This window comes from Hemibagrus wyckioides, linkage group LG07, assembly GCF_019097595.1.
Source record: "Hemibagrus wyckioides isolate EC202008001 linkage group LG07, SWU_Hwy_1.0, whole genome shotgun sequence".
Classification (NCBI taxonomy): Eukaryota; Metazoa; Chordata; class Actinopteri; order Siluriformes; family Bagridae; genus Hemibagrus; species Hemibagrus wyckioides.
Window position 1 is genome coordinate 13,522,134 of NC_080716.1, and position 11,497 is coordinate 13,533,630.

Genomic DNA, 11,497 nt, shown 5'->3' on the forward strand with positions numbered 1-11,497 from the left:
CATTTTTTGTTTTTTAATTTATTTTACACAGACTTTTAAGTTGACTACCGCAAAAAACGGACCATTTCCGGTTGTCGAGGGGTTTTCAACTTTCACCCTGTCTCTCAGCCTTCCTCTTCCGTTTCGGTGATACCAGGTATGGCGGATTGCGTTTTTTCGGGAAAGAAACGAAAATCTTATCGCTTGTAATCTTCGGGTTTAGAGCTTCGAATGCAAATAGTGTTGGTGTATATGTGTTATTTAAGGTGTAAAGAAGTAAACCTTTATGATATTGCTTTGGTTTTCAGGTCAAGCAGCTTTTTATTTGCTCTTCTTGAGCGCTAGTGGAAATGTGAGCTAGTCGGCTAAAACCGGTGTAACCCAAGGCCCTTGCGGTATAGACATAGACTCGCTGTCTTTATGTAGTTAAATATAAGTTTGTAAGTTATATGAAACTACACGGTGATTGTGTGGGTTAGAATAAGATGCTGAAAGTAAAGTATGATGATCAGCAGAAGTTTAGCGGAACTCGGTCTCATCATATGCGGCTATTTAGAAACGCCGTTTCAGCTGAAATGTGTAACTTCAACGTTGTTTCTCAACAAGACATTTTTTAATAAATGTGTCTTTTATTCTCCAGGTCAAGATGGTTCAGCGTCTGACTTACCGCCGTAGGCTGTCCTACAACACCACCTCCAACAAGACCAGACTGTGAGTGAGGCTCATTTTCTCTTCTCACTCTTCTCCATGCATTTACACTAATCTAACAGCACTGGAAGCGGTCATTACCTAGATCCTAAATCTGGACCTCAACCGAGTAATGTAATCATATCAGGTCTGATTGATGAAATATAGAGAACACAGTACACGTTTCTGAAAGCAGTACTTCTCCACTGAATAGGGTTGAGTAGTTAATTGGGCTTTACACAAATCAGGCATAACATTGACCACTTGCCTAATATTGTCTTTTGCTACCAAAACAGCCCTGACCCGTCATGCACCTTTCTATCAGAACCAGTGTTAACGTTTTTAGCAATTTGAGCAACAGTAGCTCGTCTGTTGAATCGGATCAGACGGGCCAGCCTTCACTCCCCATGTGCATCAGTGAGCCTTGGTCGTCCATGACCCTGTCACCTGTTCACCACTGTTCCTTCCTTGGACCACTTTTGATAGATACTGACCACTGCAGACCGGGAACACCCCACAAGAGCTGCAGTTTTGGAGATGCTCTGATCCAGTGATCTAGCCATCACAATTTGGCCCTTGTCAAACTCGCTCAAATCCTTACGCTTGTCCATTTTTCCTGCTTCTAACACGTCAACTTTGAGGACAAAATGTTCACTTGCTGCCTAATATATCCCACCCACTAACAGGTGCCATGATGAGGAGATCATCAGTGTTATTCACTTCACCTGCTCATAATGTTATGCCTGATCGGTGTATGTTTCAGTTCAGTGTTGATTAATCAATTAATCAAAAGTAATTGTTGGCAAAACACTAGTACAAGCAGAAGAAAACAAATTAGGATGTCATAGGAAAGTAATCTATGTTACGGTGGTGACAGCATCACACCACTTTGTCCTGTAGTGTGCACATGTTGGTTCTGCTGCAGTGATACAGAATTTGATTAACAATCATTTGTTTTGCCGCCAGATCCCGGACTCCTGGTAACCGGATTGTGTATCTCTACACCAAGAAGACCGGCAAGGCTCCCAAGTCAGCATGTGGAATCTGCCCCGGTAGACTGCGTGGTGTAAGTATTGCTTTATATCCAGCGCATTTGCTCCTCAGCACTCAGGCTGTGGTGCCTTTAATGTCGTCATTAAAGGATATAACTAACAAGCAGAGTTTGTCTGAGGTGTATGAACTAATCATAGTGCAGTATTGCGGTCACCTTTTTCCAAAAGCTTGATCATGCTTTATAGAGCCACAAGACCCTGCACATGGAGAAGCAAGTCCAGTAGACCAATATGTGTGTAGTTTAAGATGGGGTTCTTATTCAAAATATAGCAATCAAGGACACCTATAACTGTTTAAAGAAATCCAGATCGCTGTTATTAATATGGATTTTTATAAAGCTAAGTAACTGACCAAGCGTTTAATAATGTGCAATAAAATGTGGCAGTTTATTGGAGACAGCATATTTGTGAACTTTTGGGATCTGATGCTCCAGTAGACTTGGACTAATGGAATCAAATAACATTATTTATAGAGACCCCTCTTGTGGAATTATTAAGGTGGGTTAAACCCATAAGATAAGAATAATGGCACTTTGTGACAACTGTAACCGTTTAGAAATTGTGGACCTTGTGTCTAGGCTTCACAAACCCCACCCTGAGAACCAGGCACTTTTAGAAACTTACCAAATTTGAAAGTTTAGTAGGATTTGGCCCTTCTAAGTAAAGGCCCTTGGCATACTAAATTATTTTCCTTAATTTTTGCTTATATATATATATATATATATATATATATATATATATATATATATATATATATATATATATATATATATATATATATATGATGAAAATATTAAAGCAGTGTGGGTGTCCATGCTGTCAAAATCCTCTGAAATTGCATTTCATGTAATTAACCATTACAAAGTAGGCTGGGTGAATGTTGGCAGTAACATACAAGAACAGAAAATCCACTTTAACAAACATCACAAGGTGGCAATACCTTAATTTTGTCAATTTATCTTAAACTTAGTAAGTTAGGTTTGGGATTTATTTTCCTTTTCTGTAAACAGTGGCATTTTTTGACAGCCCAATCACAATATTAATTTGCACCCAGCTGGTTCAGCATGGTTGTAAGTAATCCAGTCATTTACACTTCCAAGGGCACTGAACTACCTTGATGCAATTATTTGTTGCTTGATCAGGTTTGAAATGATGGCGTAATGAATGTCGTAGTGTTCGGCTTCAAAATATTCTCCCCTATAATTGGCTTTCGTTCACCCTGATAGGAACGAATTTTTGTTTTGTGGTCCTGTTACTCTTCTTGGTGTCATATTTGATAAAGAATAATTAAATGTAAATGCTAATTGTGGTCACAGTTGTAAGTGTTCAGTTGTTTGTTTTGAACAGATCCGTGCAGTGAGACCTCAGGTTCTTATGAGGCTCTCAAAGACCAAGAAGCATGTCAGCAGGGCCTATGGTGGTTCCATGTGCGCCAAATGTGTGCGTGACAGGTAAGATGTTCAGCAGATGTTGTGTATGAGTGTATTGGGTGATTATCACAACTATACAAATGTGTTTTAATGCAATTATAGATTGCAGTCATAGCTTTGCACAGTGTATTATAGTATAATGTCAGCTTAGAACCTCTGTATAACATGGATATCAGTGCAGTTGCTTGGGTTCGAGAAGACAATGGGAGCAAAAACACAGCACGACATGCATCTCTGTTGCTGGCAGGGATTGAAATGCTTATTACAATGAATGGAAAATTGCAGCAAAAATCACTTCAGAGGTGTCCTGTGTAAATTGGAGTTTAGTCTTGCTAGTTTTTATATTTCTAGAAAATTTAGAGAATTTAGATTATTTGCTATTAGAAAGGCCACTGATGTTGCTGAATTTCATGCAAGATGGGAATGTTTGGCCTGGCTGCCTGCTTTTTGTTGAGCAGTATTAGAATGCAAGTATGATTTAGATTCACCATAACATTAATCAAATGAGTGTGGGTGTATATTCTAGCTCCCCTGATCACTAACCTTCCAGTACAATTACACTGTAGTGCTGTAATAAGTAGGCATTGTCCATTTTGCACATACAGGATATGCTGCTTTGATTGTTTTTTGATGATTAAATGTAAAAACACTATGGACATTTCCTATATGGTTTGTTTTGGATATTTTATCTGTAGTGCATTTGCACTAATTGCCCCATTTTTTTTCTTTTCTTTTTTTTTTTTGCCTCTTCCAGGATCAAGCGTGCTTTCCTTATTGAGGAGCAGAAGATCGTTGTCAAAGTACTGAAGGCACAGGCACAGAGTCAGAAAACAAAGTAAATGAGTGTTTGTACTTTAAAATAAACGTGTTGGATCACACTTCGTGTCCTGTTATGCTTTATATATATTTTTGAATGATTTAACACATCTTTGGGCCTGTAACAGTCTTTCAGTGTTTTTATAAGCCAATCCAAACTTCTAATTTTTTTTTTTAATTGATAAAGCTAATTTCACTATATTTGCCTGTTTGTTGATCGCTGGGAAATCCGTGTTCCTGACGTGGCTCATATGCATGCAGTGATGCCCACAAAATTGAGTGTACACAAATGAATGATGAAAGTAATGGCTGAAAAGCAAACGTAGAAATTATTTTATCTGCTGTGGGTGTGTTGATACTCCAAAGCAGTTCTGTAAGAGCATTTGTTAAAGGCTGTTGGTGTTTTTTAAAAAAAGAAAAAAAGCAGGTTAACCTAGATGAATTCCATATATATGTCCATTATGGTAGGCAATAAAGTTGTGGATTACAGTCACTTAACTAACTTAAACTGTTTTGCTGAATCAAGTGGTGATGCTTATCCAGTCCCATCACTGCTCTAGATAGGATCATTAGTAACGAGCACTGAAAAGCAGTTTATTTTAGTGGGCATTTTGCTCTCTGGATGTGCTGAATAAAATACATTTGTGGCAGCAAATAATGTGTTGAACTGTAAATAAGGATCAAAGACTACAAGAAATGTTACAAACAGTGAATTACTGATAGTAAACTAACTAAAGTGAAAAAAAAGCTGAACGAAGTTACCAGTCTGTGCTTGATGTTTGTTTTTACCTGATTGAACTAAGTGAATAGTATTTCCAGCAAACAAACATTTTTGTAATGCTAGCTTTTAGTTCTCTTTATGTTTTTGGGGATCATTTTATAATATTTTCATTTACAAAGGCCTCAGATATTCAAACCAGAGGTTGCTTTTGGGTTTTCAAACCCATTTACATAAACTCACTTGCAGTGTATAACTGCTTTATTTTGATCAGGGCACTCTGTGCACAAACAATTTTACACACTAAGTCATAGGGACAGTTTATTCTGGCTTGTTTTTGGGAAGTGGAAGAAAATCGGAGAACTAGGAGGAAATACACAGGCACAGGGAGAACATAACATGCAGTCAGACTCTGCACAGATGATTACTTCAGCTCAGGATTGCTTCCCTCTGCCACCCTGCCATCCTTTACATCAGGGATGTCCAATCTTATCCCTAAAGAGCTGGTGTGGGTGCAGGTTTTCATTCCAATCAAGCAAGAGCCACACCACATTCCCCTAGTTTCATCAACTGATCTTGGCTTCCTATAGGCTCAGGTGTGGCTTCTGCTTGGATGTAATGAAAACTTGCAACCACGCAGGCCCTTTGAGGATAGGATTGGACACCCCTGCTTTATATAAAAATTTACTTCACAGTTATGGAAGATAGATCATCATATAAAATATTTGATTAATCAAAAGGAGTTGTTGAATGCAGCTCAGCTATGTATTAGAATTGTTTTTAAAAATGGCATTCTGAGGTAAAATGATACAGTACTTGATATTTTACAAGAAGTATATCATTTATACCACTGCATCTGTTACATCATCTCTAATGCTGTAATGCAGTTTCTAGTTATATGTTAAAAAGGAAGTTATTATTTTCCATCCATCCATCCATCCATCCATCCATTTCTGTACTGCTCATCCAGGGACACAGGGTCACAAGAACCTGGAACCTTTTCAAGGGGACTCAGGGCACAAGGTGGAGGACACCCTAGATGTGGTGCCAGCCTATCATAGAGCACAATCACACCCATACTTCAGACATTTAAGTGATATTAGTCAGCCTAAAACACATGTATTTGAACTGGGGAAGGAAACTGCTCCCGAAGCAGGGGAAACAGGGCGGAGGTGGGAACAAACCCTCAATCCTAGAGATGTGAGGAAAATATACTTTTATTATTATTGTTATTATTATAAACAAGTGTGTCCCTGTTTTATTAGGAATAAGCATATACTATATTTGCCAGTTTTGGGACACCCCTACAAATCATTGAATTCAGGTGTTGATTTTCAGGGGTTGGGCTTGACTTTTTAGTTCCAGTGAATGGAACTCTTAATGCTTCAGCATACCAAAACATTTTGGACAATTTCATGCTCCTAACATTCTGGGAACAGTTTGGGGATGACCCCTTCCTGTTCCAACATGACTGTACACCAGTGCACAAAGCAAGGTCCATAAAGACATGGATGTATAAGTTTGGTGTGGAGGAACTTGACTGGCCTGCATAAAGTCCTGACCTAAACCTGATAGAACACCTTTGGGATGAATTAGAATGGAGACTGAGCCAGGCCAAAACTGGGACATCTGCCTTTACATGCACATGAATGTAATATGGAGTTGTCCCGCCCTTTGCAGCTATAACATCTTCAACGCTTCTGGGAAGGCTTCCCACAAGGTTAAGGAGTGTGTTTATGGGAATTTTTGACCAGTCCTCTAGAAGCGCATTTGTGAGGTCAGGCACTGATGTTGGACGAGAAGACCTGGCTCGCAGTTTCCACTTCAATTCATCCCAAAGGTGTTCTATCAGGTTGAGGTCAGAACTCTGTGCAGGCCAGTCAAGTTCCTCCACACCAAACTCACACATCCATGTCTTTATGGACCTTGCTTTGTGCACTGGTGTACAGTCATATTGGAACAGGAAGGGCTCATCCCCAAACTGTTCCCAGAATGTTAGGAGCATGAAATTGTCCAAAATGTCTTGGTATGCTGAATGGCAATATAGTGTACCCGGAATCTTGATACAATAGTAGCAGCACTGTACAGAGATGGTTAAGAGAATGAATGTTCCCTTCTGAGGGATTAGGGCATAGTCATGAACACTACAGAATGGACCACAGCCAGATGTTTCTAAGCAGAGCTGCACAGATGACGTGCTATTATTTTGACATTATGTGACGGTACTGTAGGTTTCGGGCGGTGTTTGGAAAATCTCGTGAGGACAGAAATGATTTAAATGTAAATTTGTAAATGTAATCGGGTAATCCAGTGTATAAAATAATCGCGTTATTTTCTGAAGGGAGTCCTTTATTGTGGCGGTTAGCTGTGTATGCTCCAGCCTGTGTGTTCGAGCTACTTCCTGTACACGTCGCTCTTACGGCGCTGCACTGACCGGTCAGGAGTGTGAAAAAGGACCACGAATTATGGAAACTTTAATCGGTTTGCCGTTTGCTGTGTTAGAATGTCCAAATATCAAGCTGAAAAAGCCGTCCTGGCTGCACATGCCCTCTGCTATGACCGTGTATGCTGTGGTGATTGTGTCCTACTTTCTCATCACGGGGGGTGAGTCTATTAAACTTGTGTTAGCCTCCTGTGTGTGTCTCTGTCATAGTCTCTGTGGAAATACTCTACAGATCACTTCTACTACTCTCTTTATAATATTAATATGTAATAATTTCGTTATAAGCATTTAGGTGATTGCGAACATTTTGCACCGACGTTTTATTCACGTTTAAAGCAACTAGCTAAGCTGTAGTTAGCTTTTTCTCTTCACGTCTCTCATTGAGCTGAACTGAAGGCTGGAATATAATGTTATGAGGTATCTAGACGTTAAAGCAAATTAGCATATGAACTGAAAAACAAAGGCAACTAAATGCCCCTCAGGTGTAGTATACGTATACGATTATTTATCCCTCGACATTTAGAATTAGCTATCATTAACATCAGCTACGTACAGCTAGCTTGAGGATATTGTTATGTGTAATACATACGCTATATTGCCAAAGGTTTTGGGACACCCCTCCAGAACATTGAAATAATGGGTTGGGCTCTTGACCCCTTAGTTCCGGTGAAAGAAACTCTTAATGCTTCAGCATACCAAGACATTTTGGACAATATCCTGCTCCCTACTTTGTGGGAACAGTTTGGGGATGACCCCTTCCTGTTCCAACATGACTGCACACCAGTGCACCAAGCAAGGTCCATAAAGACATGGATGAGTGATCATTTGGTGTGCAGGAACTGCACAGAGTCCTGACCTCAACCTGATAGAACACCTTTGGGATGAATTAGAGTGGAGACTGTGAGCCAGGCCAAAACTGGGACATCTGCCTTTACAGGCGCATGAATGGGAAAGCTTTCCACAAGGTTTAGGAGCGTGTTTATGGGAATTTTTGACCATTCCTCTAGAAGCACATTTGTGAGGTCTGGCACTGATGTTGGATGAGAAGGTCTGGCTCAAAGTCTCCAATCTAATTCATCCCAAAGGTGTTCTATCAGGTTGAGGTCAGGACTCTGTGCAGGCCAGTGAAGTTCCTCCACACCAAACTCGCTCATCCATGTCTTTATGGCCCTTGCTTTTGTGCACTGGGTGCAGTCATGTCGGAACAGGAAGAGGTCATCCCCAAAGTTGGGAGCATGAAATTGTCCAAAATGTCTTGGTATGCTGAAGCATTGAGTTCCTTTCACTGGAACTAAGAGGCCAAGCCAAACCCGGAAAAACAACATCTGAATTCAATAGTGTACTATGTGTTTTGCATTACTGATAATAATAATAATAATAATACAGTTTGCTTGAATCCAAAGACACAAAGATAGATCACAGGTCATTAAGTTCAAGTTCAAGAAGCTTTATTGTCATTAAAAGAAGGTGGATAATGAAAATAATCATCAGAACATTTAAAGAAGGAAAAGGAATAAAACATTCAGTCATCATCAGTAAGAGCTTTATCCTGGTTAGTCACTCTGGACCTGGAGCCTGTTCCTGGTCATGAGGCTGGATACACACTGGATATGACGTCAGTCTAACACACACTCACACACACTCTTACACTCTTAACTTGTGCCCTCACACACACAGATTGCCCAATTAACACCTATGAGCAATTTACTGTAATTAGTCCACCTGTTGTTTTTTTCTCCTGGCGAACCCAGAATAAACCCATGTGAATACAGAGTCAGTACCCAGTGTTCAGAATTGAACAGAAGCCCTGCAGCTGTGAGATAGAAACACTACCCACTGTGGCATCATGTAGCAAATAAAATATCTTTTACAAAAATATATATTTTTTTATTTTGCTTTCAGGTATAATCTATGATGTTATTGTTGAGCCACCCAGTGTGGGTTCAATGACTGATGAACACGGTCACCAGAGACCTGTGGCATTTTTGGCTTACAGGTGAGTTTTATGAGGCTTAATAATGGTCCCTAATTTTCTGTTGCAAATATGTGTAAGAGTTTTACATGTGTGTGTGTGTGTCTCAGGGTGAACGGGCAGTATATTATGGAGGGTCTGGCATCCAGTTTCCTCTTCACTATGGGTGGTCTCGGCTTCATCATTCTGGACCGCTCCAATGCCCCAAATATTCCTAAACTTAACCGCTTCCTGCTACTCTTCATTGGCTTTGTGAGTGTACTGCTGAGCTTCTTCATGGCCCGAGTGTTCATGAGGATGAAGCTGCCGTAAGTCCAAACTTTAATCTTCTACCCATTTGATTCGATTCATTCAGTCTTGGTTTACAGAACACATTAAATGAAATTAGGAAATGTTTCTTATTAAGAATGAGGTTTATGTACAAATGCAGTATTATTTTGGATAGGAGGCTACTTTTGGCTTATATCTTTTGATTACTTGAAAAAGTTTGCATTAGTAACCTGGATATTACTGTTTTCATCGAACCTGGACTACATAGGATTAAATAACTGTTCAGTGGTGAACTTGACTGAAAATTAAATTGTGATAGATCAGTATTTATGCATCTTCAAGCTGACTACTTTGATCCTGTTGTCTACAGATAAGCACTGTACAGATAAGCGCTGTTTGTTTTGACCAGTCATTGTGAATCCTCTTAGCCAGAGAAAGTGTTCACAATACACTACAAAAATACATTACAAAAATAGCTCATATATGCTCGGTTTAATCTGACATGCTGTTTATGGCTTAGGAAAATAGTGTTGTGAATATCATGGATGTACAACTACCCCTACAACAAATTACACGAAATTAACCCTACTATCCACAGGAGACCAATCCCTCACTTTTCAAGTAGACTTGACCAAACAGTATACACAAGGTGCCGCACTGGCCACAAGAGACTCACTCATGGCCACCTGCTAAAGGGGAAGAACCACCACTATGTCAAGCCTGCAAAACACCTACATCAATAAAACACATTCTACTCCACTGCACTTCCCTATAAGGCAGAAATTTTATTCATAAGACTTTTGCCATAATATAGCCATTGAAGCTAACATGGCATTAAAAAATCAAAAATCATGGATGTTGTTTTCTAATGAACCAATCAGAATGTATTTTAATTGTGTAACACAAGCATAACACATTTATAACTGTGTTTGATTTCTCATTTGCAGTGGTTATCTCATGGGTTAAATCTGCACAAGGCCTTTTTGAGGCAGACACCACAGGCAGAGACAGAAGGATGACTCCATATTCACAGAAAATGACCCTTCCGGATCAGTGTGTTTATTTTGTGTGTATGTGTGTGTGTGTGTGTGTGTGTGTGTGTGAGAGAGAGAGAGAGAGAAATGGAAAAGTGTGTCTTGTCCCTATGCCTAAGGGTTTAAGGTTGCAGGGTTAATCTTCATTATATTTTGTGTAAAATGTGCACATCTTGATCTGGAAGGAAACACTGCTAAGTAATCAAAATTGGTTTACATACGGAGTCAGTTATGTGCAAGTGTTGTAGAAAGCTAGAAAAGGGTTTAAATCTGGCCTGTGTGGGGTGGGTTTTTCTAAATAAAGTTAAAATAAAAGCTCTTTATACAACTCCAATGATGTTGATTCTTTTATATATATATATCTCCATATATTACACATTTGCACATTCAAGGTCTTTGAGCCCAAATATGAACTGAGCATGACTTTGTAGTAATGAAACTTTACAACTCATTTTAAGAATGCACTCAAGTAAAAAGTTTCTGATATCTCATGTCAATTGTTGGCCATGTAGATTATTACATTTACTCACCACCACGGCCAGGCAGGAAACCAACTTAGTCACTGTAGTGTTAACTCTCAGTGCCGAGCTGAAGCCCAGATAAAATGAGAGGGTTGCGTCAGGAAGGGCATTCGGCGTAAAAACCTGTGCCAAAATCAAATATGTGGATCAGATGATCTGCTGTGGTGACCCCAAACAGGGAGCAGCCAAAGGACAACTAATATGACTAACATAATCTTGGCTGAGATTAGCAAAGGAAAATTTGTGAACACAAAAGCACATTCTTTCTTTTAATTTGAAGACTTCCACATGGACCCATGTTCCCGCCTTCCCATATCTGGGGTTTAAGGTACACACTTTTGAGCTTTTACTTTAATATATGGACAGAAGTGCATCTTTTGTGGGCTACAAAGATTTCCAAGCTTCTTTTTCTGATTCAGCACAATCGTCATATGATGTCAAAATTAGTGCTGATTTAATTAATCTGATTCAGCAACATAGTAGTTGGACCTCATGTAGTTTTGTATTTTAATCTTCTGTGCATAAGACAGTCTAATTTAAATACTATTAGTAATTTGATGTCATTTGCTTGAAAT

The 11,497-nt window shown here is 39.4% G+C and overlaps 2 protein-coding genes across 2 annotated transcripts; both read left to right on the top strand.

Moving 5' to 3' along the window:
* The first annotated feature begins 61 nt into the window (after positions 1–61).
* Positions 62–4,026, top strand: rpl34 (ribosomal protein L34). Its single transcript, XM_058395233.1, has 5 exons — positions 62–136; positions 620–690; positions 1,633–1,732; positions 3,066–3,169; positions 3,903–4,026. Exons 2-5 carry the CDS (start codon positions 626–628, stop codon positions 3,985–3,987), a joined length of 354 nt encoding a protein of 117 aa, XP_058251216.1. The 5' UTR covers positions 62–136; positions 620–625; the 3' UTR covers positions 3,988–4,026.
* A 2,874-nt stretch (positions 4,027–6,900) lies between these two features.
* Positions 6,901–10,735, top strand: ostc (oligosaccharyltransferase complex subunit). Its single transcript, XM_058394151.1, has 4 exons — positions 6,901–7,286; positions 9,028–9,121; positions 9,208–9,405; positions 10,315–10,735. Exons 1-4 carry the CDS (start codon positions 7,148–7,150, stop codon positions 10,331–10,333), a joined length of 450 nt encoding a protein of 149 aa, XP_058250134.1. The 5' UTR covers positions 6,901–7,147; the 3' UTR covers positions 10,334–10,735.
* Positions 10,736–11,497: the final 762 nt, after the last annotated feature.

Coding starts and splice junctions, on each gene's coding strand:
- rpl34 (XM_058395233.1), top strand. CDS start 626: ATGGTTCAGCGTCTGACTTACCGCCGTAGGCTGTCCTACAACACCACC. Junction 691..1,632: donor ACCTCCAACAAGACCAGACT/GTGAGTGAGGCT, acceptor TTTTGCCGCCAG/ATCCCGGACTCCTGGTAACC. Junction 3,170..3,902: donor GCCAAATGTGTGCGTGACAG/GTAAGATGTTCA, acceptor TGCCTCTTCCAG/GATCAAGCGTGCTTTCCTTA.
- ostc (XM_058394151.1), top strand. CDS start 7,148: ATGGAAACTTTAATCGGTTTGCCGTTTGCTGTGTTAGAATGTCCAAAT. Junction 7,287..9,027: donor CTACTTTCTCATCACGGGGG/GTGAGTCTATTA, acceptor TTTTGCTTTCAG/GTATAATCTATGATGTTATT. Junction 9,122..9,207: donor GTGGCATTTTTGGCTTACAG/GTGAGTTTTATG, acceptor TGTGTGTCTCAG/GGTGAACGGGCAGTATATTA.